General features: G+C 45.8%; 2 protein-coding genes across 2 annotated transcripts in view; one reads left to right on the top strand and one right to left on the bottom strand.

Annotated features, from left to right (window-relative positions):
• Positions 1 to 613: 613 nt before the first annotated feature.
• Positions 614 to 8,047, bottom strand: T265_14049 (hypothetical protein; the record flags this gene model as incomplete). Its single annotated transcript, XM_009171797.1, has 3 exons — positions 614 to 1,443; positions 4,898 to 5,011; positions 7,935 to 8,047. Coding segments are annotated over 3 exons (774 nt in total), but the record flags the coding sequence as incomplete, so codon positions are not given.
• A 7,662-nt stretch (positions 8,048 to 15,709) lies between these two features.
• T265_06505 (hypothetical protein) overlaps positions 15,710 to 16,989 on the top strand; it is a gene marked incomplete at both ends in the record, with an annotated part of 3,764 nt that continues 2,484 nt past the window's right edge. The window contains 2 exons of the mRNA XM_009171779.1: positions 15,710 to 15,778; positions 16,335 to 16,482. Of these exons, the coding sequence (XP_009170043.1) occupies positions 15,710 to 15,778; positions 16,335 to 16,482 (217 nt within the window). The remainder of the gene's footprint in view (positions 15,779 to 16,334; positions 16,483 to 16,989) is intronic.

Here is a 16,989-nt window from a genome sequence, read left to right as displayed (position 1 = left end):
TCACGCTTCAACAAGATCCACTTTATTCCGTGGTGACGCTAGGGCTTGTTTATGTGGTCAATCATCAGCTGGCCGCGTGTGTTACAGGGTTGTAGGACAATGGGATTGGAGAGATTGGACAGATCTTACTCCACTTGAAGTTCGTAGTTTAGACCCAAACCATTTCACCGATAGCTGCACACCGCTTCCTTTGCTACGTACGGAATGGGATGAAGGGAGAGAAGATGACAATGCTAACAAATCTAGTGATGTTCCGGAGGATGATGATGACTGTATGGCAACATCTAATGAACGGATAGAATAAGTATATGGGATGTACTGTGATATGGACGAAGCACCGGACGTAATGCAAGTACAACGTAGTCCATATATTGACAGCTTCAAGGTTTTGGAACAGTAAACCTCTTTGCTTGGCTAGTTGAAATATCAAAAAAGTTGTTCCTCATGCCCTTGCCCTCTTGGTGCAAGTAAACCTTGAATAAGGGAAGCCGCAAAACTGGTCCACATTATAGACGTCTCTTATTGAGGTTTGCTGTATTAAGGATGCATGAGTTGCCCCTTTAAAAGGTAGAGAAACGTAGTGATGTTCCTTGGAAAGGACAGTACTTTTTACGTCTTTGACAGCAAAGTATTTTCAAGGAAAGACCGCCCAGCAAGCGTTCACAAAAAGTTTCATTGAATAGAGGATAAATGCACGTATTGTAGACGATCAAAAGGATACATCCCTGCTTAAGGATGCAGGAATCAGTTTGTAGTGGAATATAAGCTGAGTAAACATCGTGACCACAAATAAGTCATGCGTCACAAAGATACTCACATTAAAAACAAGGATCAGAGATGATGCTCCATTAGCAGCGGTGCTGCACCAGGATGACAGATTTCGAATACACTAAACTAGCGTCGCTTGCGTCGTTTCGAGGGAGGAGAGGGAGCTGGGATGGCGGCATTATCCAAGAAACTACAGAGAAGATCTCGTGAATTTGTGTCAGAATTGTGGTAAAGGCGAAATAAAAGGTTTGGAGGGCGAACAGGTGGCAAATGCTCTTCTTCGTCATCTGTGACATGAATCACGCTGGTTTCTGTAGTTTCAGCGGGTTCGGCGGGTTGCGAAGTGGACGGAGATGGCGAGGATGAACTAGTACTGGCTCCATTGACACGTAGAGCGTTTTCGATGTCAGTATTTACAGACGCGGAGTTCGGTGTGGTCGTTGCCGTGGTTTGTACAGAAGACAATAAAACTGGTAAGGAAGGGGACTTTTTGAACTCATGCAGGCAAGCAGCTTTTGTGTTTGTGACCTGACTACGCGTCATAAGTTCGGTCGTGTGGGCACGCAGCGCCGGTGGTAACGATCCAGGATTCATCAAACAAGATTTTTTGTGAGATGGCAATAAATGCAACGGTCCAATAAAATCACAACCGAGTGCGCGCCAAGGACATGCAACCTAGAGGACAGAATGTTACGATTTTGAACAGTTATTAAACATCCCGAACTGTGAAGCATACTACTGAAAGAAACCGGAAAATAAAATGGTCAGACAAGACAACAGTCAGGATTAATAAGTGGCTTCCACGATGGCGTCCAAAAGGGGCAGAAGAAACACCCATAACTCTTGAGGGAACAAGTCAAAAGTCGTTCCTCCTGAGGAGAGACCTCTCTTGAGAGTGGCCGTACTAGAAATGGCAAGCGTATTGTTATGCGGATTTCCCACATCGTAAGGTGGAGCAATATCAAAACAGAAAACTTGTAACATGAGAGTCATTTTCCAGCACTGCTTAGTTGGGCCAACAAACTTATTATAAATAAAGTTGCCACGGTGAACTGATAATCAAACTGATGAGAAAAGGCTTAAAATTAGTGCAACGCCCGAAAATTATCAACAGATCACCGTCTACATTGTAGTTCATGGATAGTGTGTAGAGTGGAACACCAGCGGGGCGCTCGTGGACGGATACAGCCCTCAGCCAACAGTTGGCTGTAAGGCGGTAGCAGGGTGGAGCAAAACGACAAGACCACAATTACTTGTATGCATGTTGGCGGGAAACAATCGCCAGGTATGTCTAGCTAGCTGATACGACAAACAAAGATGTATTCACCTAACCGCCAAAACAAATTTGGAAATATCTCAACAAGAGTAGAGGACGGGTACTGAAGTCTCATTTCCTTATACGGTTGCCAGCCGGGTGCAGATGTTAACCGAAATCAAGCACAATTATTCGAAATAAGTCTTGACGTAGTCGAAATCCAGATGCAATGTTTTATGAAATGATAAGTGATGCCCAGCGGTCCGCGTACAAGCCGATCGTTGTCATTTACTCTTCCGCGTCCCCCAGGTGTCGGACAGCTGTAGTTTGGTCCCCCGCCTTACACCACGCTTGGGCTCTGAGTAGTTGATTATAGCATCCAAGATATTCAATACGTACTGGTCTACAAAGAACCATGGGCACGTATTGTATTCATGTGACGTTTGAGGTACAATAGTGCACTCATGTGGCTGATTGGTGGTCACTACGATTGGTCGTCGGTCTTCAATTTGTACTGCAAAACCTCACGTCCCGAGCGACCACAGTAGAAATCAGTAGAAAAGTGAGTCTCCACTGAGTTCTACCTGACTTTAACGGAATTCCTCCCACGAGAAGAAAAAGGCACATATGTGATGTTTATGATTCGCTAAGTTTCTCACTGCATTCTGAAAACTGTCACACTCAAATAGACCCATGCCACAGTAGTTGCCTCAACGCTTTTACAATAACAATTGCTATCGGTATATATGGCGAACGGCGAGTACAAAACCACCCACACGGGTTAAGCCAGCCCACACTCCTTCCTCGCTTCAACCATCGTGATTCCCATTATCGCTGCCTTTCTCTGAGTAATTTTTCTCTTTGCTGACCACGAGGAAAATGTAAAACTGGAAAATTAGAATAAGGATGCTACCGACTGGGATTTTGGAAACTGGACCTGAAAAGCGGAGCTTTTTAAGGTAGAATAACCAGTTTGGCAAAAACATATTGCTAACGACTGCAGCGTGTTGTCCACCGAAAATAGTCTTCAAGCCTCTATGGGAGGTGCTACCTGTTCTCCAACCAGGAGAACACGCTTACTAGACTGCGACCACGAATTATCGTGAGGATGTTTCATGACCACTAATTTGCGCAGCGTCAGAACACGCAATTCCGTATGTTTAGCGTACGGTCAACCGCAGCCTGCTCATGTGGGCGTCACCGTGGAGAACTGCTGCGCATTTGTCTCTGGATGACCGGGTTTGATCAGAACAAATGAAGCTCATAGAAATGACTACACTCGACCAGTTTCTGCAGTCCTGACTAAGCCAAAAAACGACCGTTGTACGGAACACCACCTCGCTTAGAAATCGTGTGCACCCGTTTAGCGGAAACCGCATGTTTTGAGATGCAAGCTCTTGAGCTCGACCGACAAAATCCATCAGGCAACCTAATTGCTCCCAGTTTGGACCAACCACCTCAAGACCGGTTCCCACAGTGCTCATTCGGGACAAAGTTTGTCATCCGCACGGTGCCGCTCCTCACACGTGGAACAGTGCAACAGTGTAATGAAGATGTTAGATGAATTGAAACAAGCCGACATAGTATAGCCTGATTCCCATAGGTCAAAATGAATTAAGCTTGACAGACATGCGGCACTCTAGCGCGATTACACACAAAAGAAAGTGTGTTTGGCAGATACGGTCTCCGAACGACTGAAATCAACAAGCTGAAACGCATCTAAGTCCGCTGTGTTGGTTGTCAAATGATACCATATCTCCATAATATCTCTTTATATCCAAGATCATAAGAAACTCTCTGGTTACAAAATTGGACAAATTATGCTCTACACCGAGAGCGGGTCTTGCCATTTGCTTGAAGATACAAGTCGTTTCTTATGGATGTGAATTGATTTATTTTACCAGTACTTGAAAAAGGCGCATTTTCGAACATGCATAACAGCTGTAGTATGCAGAAAAGTCTACGAAAGCCACATAATAACATGAAAAACTGACGATAACTCAATGTTTCACCACTGTTAAGTATTTGCTATTTCATCAAGACTTTAGATGGCCGAAGTGGTTAGAGCGCGGATTACTAACCTGAAGGTCCGCGGTTCGAATCCGACCTCCGCCACTCGACTTCCCCTGTCTAGGCTTGGGCAACCTGGCAGTATCCCAGCCCTCGTGCTTCCTTCGGGGTGGCATGGCGCTAGGCACGGTGCTACAGCTGAACGCTTTTTTTTATCTTTACCTCCACCAAGTACTTATCTTTGTTCTTGGTTTTTAGTTGAGTCTAGCTGAACAGTAGAGAAATCACTCCTCAGGCCAAGGGTAGAGGCTCAACGAAAAGCGAATTGTCTGTCAGCACATTTTGATGGGGCATCATACAGAAAGTGACTGAACAATTGAGGACACATTGCGGCTGAAGTGGCCCAAAGCGTTTTATGCAGAAAACACCCGGAGATACTGGCCTTCCCGATTCGAGAAGTAATCTAATCTCCAGCCAGTCCACCGGAACTTGTACAACTGCCCAGGTGAACGAATTTATCTACCACGTCGATTGGCTCCTGCAAACATGAGGTTTGGGCTTGACCCCACCCAGTCTTCTAGCAGCCATTTACACTTTGCAAGGTGCGAAGCGCATGCCAAACCGTACAGCAGAGTTATCTAGGTTAGTTAAAATGGTTTGTATTTTTGAAGAACCTGAACCAAGGAGAGCAATATCGTTCGCACACTCAATGTCTGTGAGCGAACGTTCCGGGAGAATTTGGACCCCCGAGGTTTCAGAGACAGGCAGAGAGATTTCAAGCAGCACACCAATAGCACAGTTGAACGGGAAAGGTGGGAGGCCAGTCTTGTCTTACATATGGTGACGAAGTTTTAGTGAACGTACCATATAATCACCGATAACATTTTCAATCAGGAAATCATGATGCATGCTGCTCTTCGTAACTGGGCGTCGATCCAACGGGCAGATTGGATTGTTGGTTAGCCATGGGTCGATGCACTGGAAAACATAAATGTTGAGAAGGATTGACAGCAAAACATCGAGTCGAAATGCACCTCGCCAGCATCAACGTTTTCTTCATTTCCTCACTTACATGACAGATTCGTGGAAAAATCACCCGAGTTCTTATGAAAGTACCTACTAATAAGGTAGTCTGAAGAAGAGTCAGCGAAGATTGAGATGGAACTCCGAGAAAGCGTTTAATGTACGGTAAAAGATATCTGCACGAAGGTCTAAATATTTGGATGCACGTGTGGCCCAAAAGTGCCGCTACCGTGTACAAAAATGACGGCATTTTTCGAGTACTTCGTGAAGAAATTTGGTGTTCGAAATAAAATTTAACACAGCACCCACGTTCGTACAGACCAACCGAAATGTATGTAACACGCAATTTCGCACAGCCCAACAAACCCAGAACAATCGCCGGTTCGGATGAGGTGATGAACCGTTGGCCTGAGAGTGTCAGTCATCAGAAGCCGTTTCCGAAACCCCACGGTGGATTTTCTAGGCATAGGTTCTGAAATGATTACCCGCTTTGAAAAATTTAGTTGTTTTTCAGATTACCCATCTGGACATAACATATAGCAACCACCAGTCACTTATGTCCAACCGACATGAAGTCAAGAACAAAAATAACAAGCAAACTGAGGATCGACCTGACTTATCCACACTAAAGTACAGCCACGTACTGCCCGAATCGAAACCAACGAATATCCACATTTGAAAAAGAGCCTAGAATTATTTGCATGCCATGCGGTTTCATCGTTGGTGTGCAACTGAGAAACCATACCAAAATACATTTTGTAGTAACGGTATTTACATACTTTCACATTGTATATCAAACTTTGCAATACTCAACCAAAATCATGCACCTCGTGCGAAACTTCTTGACCAAGTGCTTATGTGTGGCTATGATGTGCAATTGGAGGTTCTGTCAGCTAGTTTAGCGTAACCAAACATTTCCAACTCGCATAACTGTGTCTGTCGGCATCCATGACGGGAACTTACCAGAGCACAATGCGTAGTGTTGACTCGTGGGATCATAGCAAAATAGATCGCTCTTCACAGTTTCGTCTCTCGGAAAAAGGACGAAGCACATATTGGTATACTTCAGCTCCGATGGAATAGTCTGCACTCATCACTGTCGAATGGACTGACAAGTTGGACAAGCCCATCGCTCCGGTTCTAGTCGATTATCGGCAAAACTGTTGATCGGGTTTTTGGCACTCAGCCTTGAGTTGATTCATCCACGATAGGGGAGAGTGCTCGTCTTGTTTACACAAGTCACACTTCTGGCGTCTGCCCCCTCACTATGATGTCAAAGTTCACATGTGTTCCTACATGATTCACTCCGTTTACACTAGGGCACTGGACAGACCGCAGTGGCGATGATAATCAGCCAGTACTTTCGGCCCATTGGCACATAAACACACTAACCAACTTCAGCCCAACGAGTAGAGGTGGTCATTCACTGGGGTGTAAATGACATTCATGCATGCAATGGTCTGTGCAATGCATCCATCGGATATTCAGAGACGACCGGATTCTTCAAGGGATCGCACGTTGCACCCAATCTTGGGGGTATCTTAGTTTGATATCACGAGACGATGAAATAGGTATCATCATAATATGCCAGAAAACTTTTGAAGCTACTCCGCGACTTCTTAATAGAAATACAACGGGAAAATTAAAAATGAAAAAGGTATTGTATACAGTGCACTACGCTTGGAGAAACAGGTAAGTCAGATTCGCACGAAGTTACTTATACACAATAACTTAGTTTTTTCTTGTGGCCGAATCTTCCTGATTTTACGCAAGGCTAAAGTACGTTTTAGAAGTGACCAATCTTACTCGGTTGCCAAGCGGCTTTGCCACATGAACATCGTGTTCTCAAGGGTGGTAGACGCTGTTGAGCATCCTACTGGTAAACCAATGAGTAATCATGTTATAATTAGAAGTACCATGCGCACGTCTGCAATCAGCAACAGGTGGGCAGTCTGCTCCAGTATTATGCGGATCCTTGTGCAGTTTTCTGGACTTTTTCCCAACACCGGATTATTACACTTCAACTGAAGTTACTTCATACAAAAATCGAATTAATCTAGTTTGCGTCAGCGTCAATTGTCGTGAGATTCGGGGCAACCCTACCCAAAACGAAACCATCAGATCACACCAACAGGACAACTGTTCACTGTCCACCTCTGTCATAAAGCCAGGAAGCAATCTTCAGATTTTACTGCATTATGACTGGTCCCATTGAGTGACGATCCTAGTTCACAAATGCCGATATAGGGAGTTTCCGTGGGGTATCATTCAAGTGTAATACGAGTGCAAATCCCAATAATATTCAGTCTCTGTCTGACGAAACCTCACCAGTACTTAAATAATATGACCGCAAGGCAGAAAGCCCAGGACCGAAGTTTTTAGTCTTCTGAACAGTAACTGTCTACCCTGGCAACAAAGACGGTCAGATCACTTTTCGCATACAAGTCAGCCAACGGTATCCAGGTGAACAAACTAGGTATCCCACTATCTTTGACAGGCAACCAAAGCATTTGCTTTATGCGCCATATGTGGATCCAGCCAAATGATTTAAACATTCGAAAGACTATCTGTGAACTTCGTTGTACCATAGAACAGTAGTTCTCGCTGTTTGGTGATCGCGCCTCCGCCACCCAAAGTCAGGCAGCAGGACTTTTTCACCAAAGGTTATGCACGATTTCTTAGAAAATATACCGATGACAGCCGGGGATGTATAACTCCACTCTGCACCACACTGACATCTTCCCGAGCCCAACGTGGACTCTCCATTTTCTGGTGATATCGTATTAGAGTGCTTCGTGAACAAGAATGAATAAATCAGTACGGTCTTAATAAAAAACGAGCTGAGTTGCGAAAAACAACGCGAAATGCGGTGACTTACTGTTTTGCAAAAACTGTGTCCGCATGGGGCTCGCTGGGGATTGACAAAAACCTCCTGACAAATTGGGCATGATAAGTGGGGACTAACGGCCGAGGGATTCACGAACGTTCTGCAGGATGAGTAGGGAACTGCGCAATTGGTTTGTTTCACTTACCTTTCCTCTGGTACTTCGATAAGATTCACTGACTTTCTAGTGCTGCCCTTTCTAGCTGGCATTCTAGGTGCTATAATAGAGAAAAAATAGTCCGAAGTGCATAATATCACAAACCAAGCAAAATTCAATGAAAGGTGTTGTGTAGCGGACAATTTTATTTTTTAAGGTGCTCAGCACGAATAAAAGAGGCCCTGCCTGAAGACTGTGAAGAACAGAACGATGACGCGTCAGCGTCATAAAGAGCGACACTTCTGGAGCTCTGATGCTGTTGAAATCGTCTACTGCTGCTAAGCACCCCTTAACCAACCGTTCTTTTCCTTCCTTCACCAGAGACTGACAGCATGACATGATAGGAAAGTCCTTTAATTGTCATCCTCACCATATCTTAATCATACAAGCTTGTGACTCCGTTGCAATCGGTGTCCTGATGTTCCTGAAGAAAGGGGGGTCCTCAGCCGCGTTACTCACATGTTGAGACTATTGAACATCGAAACACTAGAATGGACCGACAGTGATATCCAGCTTTAGAGACACCGCAGTAAATGTGGCGGACGGGGGTATCAACTTGACTTTTGTGGTGACAAGATCCGTATAGTATTGAGACGACGAGGGAAATATTCACCTAAGAGTTCCGGGCGAGACGTCGTTTCCGTAGGGGAGGCGTTGACAATATCTGCAGGTTATACCATTTGCCAGAACAATTACCTACGTGAAGCAACTTGGAAGATTCCGAATAGATAAATTTGTTGCATTCGTGTAATTGTGGATGTGTCCATATGGGGATTTCTGTGCAGAGTTTCCTACATAAGGTTGTATCCAAAAACGATGACCCTCTCAGTTTGGCGGCAAACAAAATCATAGAGCGGATGCAAGAAGTATAAAATTACATCTCTGGATATGGAGTCACTAAGACACATCCGTTAATCCAAAGGAGGTGCTTGAGATCTGGTGCGTTTTAGCATTTTTAAGATGGATCAGATTAAGTTAATTCAAGAACGTCTAAGACCCAAAACTCATGTACCAATCCACTCCAAATTAGCAAAAAAAACGAGTTATGTGCTAGGGCAAAAATGCACCTCCTTGCCTAACGGACAACGTTGTTGAGAGGAAACAGACCGGTTCCCAAAGAACACTATATTAGGCGTGGGCACAATACAGCACGCAGATGAGCACTGGCCTCAGCACTTAAACTTCTACCACAAAACCTAAGAGCTTTCAAATGTAGCACCATCTGATTTGAAGTGGCTATAAATCCGGAAGGATTGAACACACCTAAATAAAATCAACTGTTTTCAAAGGTAACTAAGTTTTACCGGAAATCCAATACGCTGCAGTAACTAACCACCGGACCTTCATCCTACACCAACATTTGGATTTTATTCTGTTGTGAGATCAGTCATTTCTGTGGTGTACTTTATTCTATATGTTGTGTCGAGGCACTACGAGTACCAAGCTTTTTATACAGGTCGATTCTGTTTCTGCAAGTTGTTTCAGCGCTGATACAGTCCCATCCATATGTGGCGAACTCTGATGTGAACTCACCGAAAGATTCAAATCGGGATCCCCTAGTCAGATCTTTCAATATTTGTTCAATTAGCACTACCGAGAAGCTCAAACCCTAATCCAAAGCAAACTTACCAAAACAACCTACAGAAGTTTGTTCTGGTCAATAGTGCACACAAACCTGCAAGATTTCCTACGCTTTACCTGTAGGGCGGCTTATTCAACCAGATCTCCGGAAAAACAATGAACTTTCCAGAAGTTATGGCACGTACTCCTCGTGGTCGAGAGTACAGCACAACTCGACGAGCTATCAGGCGTCAGGTGAAAAACAGCACCTCCGAGGACCGCAAGGACTGAAGAGGCGGGAGTGAGAAACTCTGGGAATATGCAGAAACCGTTCCAAATGATCCCCGTAACGAGCTGAGCAAGGCATCCATTGAGAAAAATCATTAACGAAAATGGCCCAATCATCCTTAAAAAAGCATTATTAGTTCGGCTGAACACTGAACAAGATTCCACCCTGACAACTGTTAATGCTCAAACGGATTCTCAGCCCACAACGGCGCCCTGGATAGTGATCTCAGAACTTCTGATGTCTTCGGATGAGCGAGCTCCTCCTGTCCAACAAACGCCACCGAACTGCTGGCCCTGACAAACTCTCACCTACTCTCTTCAAAGACGGAGATGAGATCCTCAGCCAATGTTTACCTAATTTATTAGTTTTTATTTGGGTGAGAGAGGACGTCGCACCCGATGGTAGTGTCCATTTACAAAAACGGTGCTTGCAACGAGCGTGACAAGTACCGAAGAATTACCTTGATTCTCATTGTAACTATACTTTCTGCGTCGCTTATTTTAAGCCGTTTTTGGACAGCAGGTGAAGAAGGGACTCAAGAACAACAAGCAGGAGTCCGATCAAGTTGTATCGACCACATCTTCAAACTCCATCAAGATTCAGAATATCGACATACAAAAGGCGCCCTGCAGTCTTGGTATTCACTGACTTCAAAAGTGCATCCGACTGAGCCGAAGGAGTCCACTTACTTCATCATACAGCCCCTGCTCAAAGACGATTTCTACGATCAGCTGTGGGTGGACAACCGTATACCCGGCCCCGATATCATGATGGTTGCTTATAACTGGAACACGAGACCCAAGGCTTCATCATCATCATCAAAGACAGCAACATCAGTGTTGGCACTGATGCTTCACTGCCTAAGGCTTAAAATAAGGTCATTCGTTAGCCCAGTAAAACGCTGTGAAACTGATGATCGAGTTTGTGGCCTTCAGATGACTAATCACAACTGACGCTTCTAACATCTGAAGGGGGTGTCTACTCACTTGTTATTCCAGTGGCAGCTGTTGAGGACTGTAATAATAATTATTATTACAATAAGAATATGATGATGGTGAATGGTTTGGCTGTAACACCCTTTCGAGGTCTAGCTGCCATGCCACCCGTAGGAAGAACGAGGGCGGGATACTGACAGTTTGTCAAAGCCTAGACAGAAAAGTCGAGATGCATGTCGGCTACCAACCACGGACCTTTCGGTAAGTAAATTCGCGCTCTAATAACTGAGCCACTTCGCCTCAGTTGGAGACTATCATATTATAGAGTATAAATAGGATAGCATTGTGGTTCAAGCAATAGCCTACGTTTAAGGTTCAACCTTCACCTTACAGATCGGCACGGACGACAACTCGACTCCATGATAGAACGAATATCTGAAAGAAACATCCATCCCTATCAGCAAATTGCCCAGGCGCGTATGACCAAAGCGTCCAACCTCCGCGGCCTGCGTCGCCTGGTAGTCTGCTCAGCCGGAAAAAATCGTGTGGACTACCGGCCAGAAATGGCCTCCAACAAAAAGAGAGCACTGTCGATGAGTGGCCGCAACGACTTTTTCTTATCTCAGCCTTACGGCCAGGTCAGTAGAATAGTCCTTGAGATGCTTACAGCCAACGCACAATGAGTTATGAGAGAAGGCTAAAAATATGAGGTGAAAAATTCAGCCAATTACTCAATCGCCCCCCCCCCAGCCCCGAACCACCCACCATGGATACAACAATCTCCATACTATAAACCATCTATCAACAACAGCAGACCATTAGAGAACAAAAGCTCTCAGGTGAAGCCAGTAGCCCGGTGGAAATCTAGAAAACCTGTCTGTCGGCAGTACTAGCACCTCTTCACAAGCTACTCTGCTCAATATGGAATACCGAAGTGTTCCCGGTGGGTTGAAGTACCTGAACACTACACCCAAAAAGGCAACGGACTGGCTTGCGAGAGCTACTGGCTTATCAGTCTGAGGGGGCCGCAGCCAAACTATTAGCCATGCTACTGCTAAGCCACCACGAAAAAACTGTAGATCTCACACAACACCGAATCAGAGAGGTTTCCGTGTGGGAAGACTCTACAGTGACAGGATTGTCACGCTATGCCACATTCTGAAACATCGCCGAAAGTTCCACCAACCAACCACCGTTCGCTTCATTAAATTTCCGGGAATATTTGACTCCGTCTATTGGGAATGCTCCTGGTTTGTCTTGAAAGCCAGTAGTGTACCAGTTAATCTGCTGAGTGTCATCGGAGCCCACTATTCAGGCAGAAAAGCCTGCGTCCGAGTATATTTTGAGGAGGCAGCAGCGTTCATTTCGAATCCCGGTGCTATGAGACGTTACCCAACTTCGCCGACGTTTTTCTAGGTCACAAATGATTAGACGAATTCGCCACACAGATCCTGGTTATGCTGATGAGTTAAAATATGACAGAAATTCAGCCTATCCTTGATTGCGGGAACACCGAGCTTTGCCAGTTGGACTGAAAACAAACTCTGGAAGGGCGAAATTCTTCTTCGCAAACATGGACATGTAAGCTCGAGATAGCTTAGTGGTTGAGGCATCAGCTTACGGACCGGAATGTTCGTGGTTTGAATCCAATCTCAGCATCCCGACTGTCCCTGGCTAGACTTGGGCAACCTGGTATTAATCCGGCCCCGTGCCTCCCGTTGGTATGACAAGTAGGGTGGCATAGCTGAGCGATTTCTTTTATTTTTGATGTTAACGGAGAGCCCACAAAATAAGCTGACTCACCATCCTCCCAACTGGTCAAACACGGCAAGAAATAGACGCTTCCAGAAACTTGGATGACCTTCATGCGGTTTCAAACCGTTCTAAGGATATATTCAGAAGGCAGCCTTCAAACAGAGCTCCGTGTGTATACTGCGATCGCCTGATCCGTACTGAATTATGTCTGCAGGGCGTGGCCTCTTCGAACTGTCGATCTTCTCAGACAAAGAATGCTTTACTGTTGAAACTTGGGGCGAATACCCAAATATGTAAGAATACAAAGTATCCTATGATGGTGCTGGGGACCACCGATACAATATCACAAGCAGTTGCTTAAACTCCCTCTCTCACTACTAGCATGCACCGAAATGCCCTGCCGCATAGAGGGACAAACGAAAACATGATTCTCAACAGTAAAGGTCGACGCTGAACTACTTGGTCTACGAGGATAAGCGATGGAGCAGCAACATTATAATGCTGTGCTCGTATCCTGTTGTCGATCATCCTCCATGGGCAGTAGTGAACTGAAATACTCTTGGAGCCTACTCCCCTACCCTCAGGAGAAAAAAGCCCTAAAAGGACACCAAAGAACATCCTGTAAGGACAAAAGGAAACTACACGGACACCAAACACGAGGGTGCGAAAACGCCGAAGCACTCAGCCTCAGTGTGGACATTTTCCTTCACGCAACCACTACATGGCTGCCTATTCAAATATAAATTCCTCAGCTCTAAACCGATTACTAGGGGCACATTGGTACCAAGTGCCACCGTCACCGGAAAGTGGCGAAGTGTGGCACATACAGCCAAGCCTTGAAGGTGATGGCAAGTTTAGTTAGTTCGGGAATCGGGTAGCTACGCAGTGCAGACGATAGCTTCGATGCACAGGCACCACTGATCGCGCGATGGGGTCATTTCCACCAGTGTCATTAACCATTGGTGAGTTGAGTCCCGGGGCCCCCACTCAGGGAAGCGTCAGTTCTCGAACTGACTCTGGTTACTGGTTTAAACAATGGTGAGTTGAGTCCCGGGGCCCCCACTCAGGGAAGCGTCAGTTCTCGAACTGACTCTGGTTACTGGTTACCATTTTCATACTTCATTGCCCACATCATACACGGTCAACCTCTCGGTCGGTTCTACCCAAGAAAGGACCAGTCGACAAGATCTGTGTGAGGCAGACGGTTTTCTGGCATTCGGAGTACATGTTCTAATCAGCGTAGCCCATGAAGCGTGACCAAATCATCAACCGTGAGGGAGTTCCTTCTTCCCAGGACCATCGGGTGTGTCTCAGCATTACTAGGCCGATGGTCGAACAGCGACATGTTTCGCGTATGTCCTCTGCGCGTAGACACAGTATGGAACGCCCTGTCGCAGTAATAGACAAACCCACGGCACGTAGGCTCGTAGGTGTCGAAAGTTAGTAAAATCTGTCCTGGCCTTCGCGATCCGAGGAGTAATCTGATTTCCAGCCAGTCCACCGAAATTTGTACAACTCCCCAGGTGAACGAAATTACCTACCACGTCGATTGGCTCCTGCAAACATGAGGTTTGGGCTTGATCCCGCTCACTCTTCCAGCAGCAACTTACACTTTGCAAGGTGTGAAGCGCATGCCAAACCGTTATCTAGGTTAGTTAAAATGGTTTGTATTTTTGAAGAAAGCAATATCGTTCGCATACTCAATGTCTGTGAGCGAACGTCCCGGGAGAATTTCGACGCCCGAGGTTTCAGAGGCAGGCAGAGAAATTTCAAGCAGCACACCAATGACATAGTTGAACGGGAACCGTGAGAGGACAGCCTTGTTTTACAGCACTGAACATGGTAGCGAAGCTTTAGTAACATATAATCACTGATAGCATTTTCAATCAGGAAGTCATGATGCATGCTCCCCTTCGTAACTGGGCGCCGATCTAACGGGCACGTTGGATTATTGATTAGCGATGGGATGATGCATTGTTGGATGGGATAAAGAGCCAATAGGAGGAGAGATAGAGGTTGCGGCTGTTGCCTACAACGACAACCTTCTCCATTTCCTGGTCCCTCGAAATCCACCAGCGTTTTCTGTCATTCTCCAAGCTCGCAATTATTTGTTGTCTGAGAGATATGCGCGCGCCATCACAGTCGCTCGTTGCTGGTATGGCCTTTGTGACAACAATAAAATCTGCTGATCTCAACGGTATGCACCCTTTATTCAGTCGAATCAAGTGGATTGGGTAAACAGTTTTGAAAGCTGTTCTTTCAGTCGCTTCCATTCAACCTCCAGGTGTTCTTCGCCGTCTGCATCACGTTTCTAGTAGCATACTAGCCAGGTCAGCTGAATACACTTGAGTTACTGAGGCTTGTCAGTTGATGAACGAGACTGCTCTGATTTAGCACGCGTAATGCTAATGGAAAGTGAAGTGATAACCGGGCTCGCACGATGGCGTGATCAGAGTCAATTTGCATACCCCATAAGTAACGACAATTTTTAACTGACGTTCTCCATCATCCAATTGAATCCATGACTGTCTTGCGGTTGATGGCCTTCAAATAACTCGATGTGTGCTTTTGTGCTGGAATATGTATGGACTAGGGAGAGACAACGATCAGCACACAACTGAGACAGCCGCCCCATTATCCGTTCGCTGGATACAGACGCGAAACCTACCAAAGGACTGTGGGACATCTAGACTTAGTTGCCCAAAATGGGAATTCATCTCACCCACCAGGATTACCATATATCTTGCTGATCAAAGCAATCGTGACAGATCTCGATGAAACCCTACATCTCAGTCTCAGAACTCAGTGTATCGGCGTATGCTGAGACGACAAATAAACGCCGTTTACCGAATCGACCAATGCACGTACAACCACGATACCTAAAACCACCCATACTCTCATGTCACCACGGTTGTCGTGTGGTGTCATCAGCCGGGTCACCTTGCTGCATACAGCAGGGCGGGGAAAGCAAAAACAGGCTATAGCTGAGGCCTCCCCTCTCTCTATTTCACATACATTTTCCTCCCCATCCACAACAGACTATACACCACACCAACCTATAAGGAGAAATCCTATGGATGCTACATCCTCCGGTATAGCTCAGTGGGTTGTCGAGCCTAGCAAACCTTTGCACAAGGATAAGGTTTATTCACTTCACGGCAGTTTGCAGACAGTTGTTGGCTAGCCCTCCAGGGATTCGGTGCCCTCGTTGAAGAGTGCAGAGTATCCTACTGCGTTGAAGATACGCTATCTCTGTTGCAAGTGGGGCATTGGTACCAGTCTTTCACTAAAGTTCATTGGGTAATCCTGGGGTTTGTGTAAGGGAAACGAATCGCTCAGCTGTAACATCCTTCCGGTGCTTAGCTGCCTTGCCAGCGCATAGAAGCTGAGGGCTGATACTGCCAGGTTTCCCAAACCTAGAGGGGAGCAGTCGCGATGCCATGGCTGGGTTGAAACTACGAACCTTCCGGTCAAAAAGCTCGCTCCTTAACCACTGAGTTACGTCAAACTGAGGAAAGCCAGATGAGCTATTTTTTAACAGTACAGCCCAGTACTTAAAAATACGATTGGCCAGTTGGCCCGTAATTTCTACAAACCGTTTTGCTGACTCCCGCCCCCTTCTGACCAGATGACCTAGTAAACTGGTACGGAGGGAGAGCTGGACCAAGTGGTTAGAGCACGAATTCACTGACCGGTAGGTCCGTGGTGCGACCTCTGCCACTCGACTTCCCCTATCTAGGCTTGAGCGACCTGGCAGTACCCCAGTCCTCTTGTCTCTTTCGTATGGCATGGCAGTTAGGCACCGAAAGAGTGCTACAGCTGAACGGTATATAAACCGGAACGCAGGTGGTTGTGCCCTGTCGCAAAAAAACCCTCCTTCACATGTACTTCTACAGCCCACCAACGTTTAACTATCAGAAAGGCATCAATCTTGGTCGCTACATGTTGGTTTGGTTTACCTGGCGTCATTGGGAACTATGGCGTTGATGATATCCAGTGTATAGATGGCTAATACATTCAGAATTTGAAGGCATAGCTCCGCTCACTCTCTTCCAATCACTCTTTAAAACAACTGTATCAGCCCATCTGTGTTTCAAGCAGCTCTTCATGGAGACCACCTCATGAACTTCGAAACCTTTTAGAGGTGGTGAGCGGAATGACTCCCCGTCGGCGTGTGTGAGCATGATGGTCGACGAATTCATTAGTAAACCCAGGTAGGGCACTAGACACTATGGATGCTTATTAGTCATCATCATCATCATCATCATCGACAGCATGACATCAGTGTTCAACATTGATGCTTCACTGCCGTACAACCATGACTTATTTGAAAGCCTTATTGTAAAGAAAAGA

The sequence above is a fragment of the Opisthorchis viverrini genome (assembly GCF_000715545.1).
Source record: "Opisthorchis viverrini unplaced genomic scaffold opera_v5_133, whole genome shotgun sequence".
In the NCBI taxonomy this organism is placed as follows: Eukaryota; Metazoa; Platyhelminthes; class Trematoda; order Opisthorchiida; family Opisthorchiidae; genus Opisthorchis; species Opisthorchis viverrini.
Note: the sequence above shows the minus strand (reverse complement) of the source record. Positions and strands in the feature narration are given on the sequence as shown.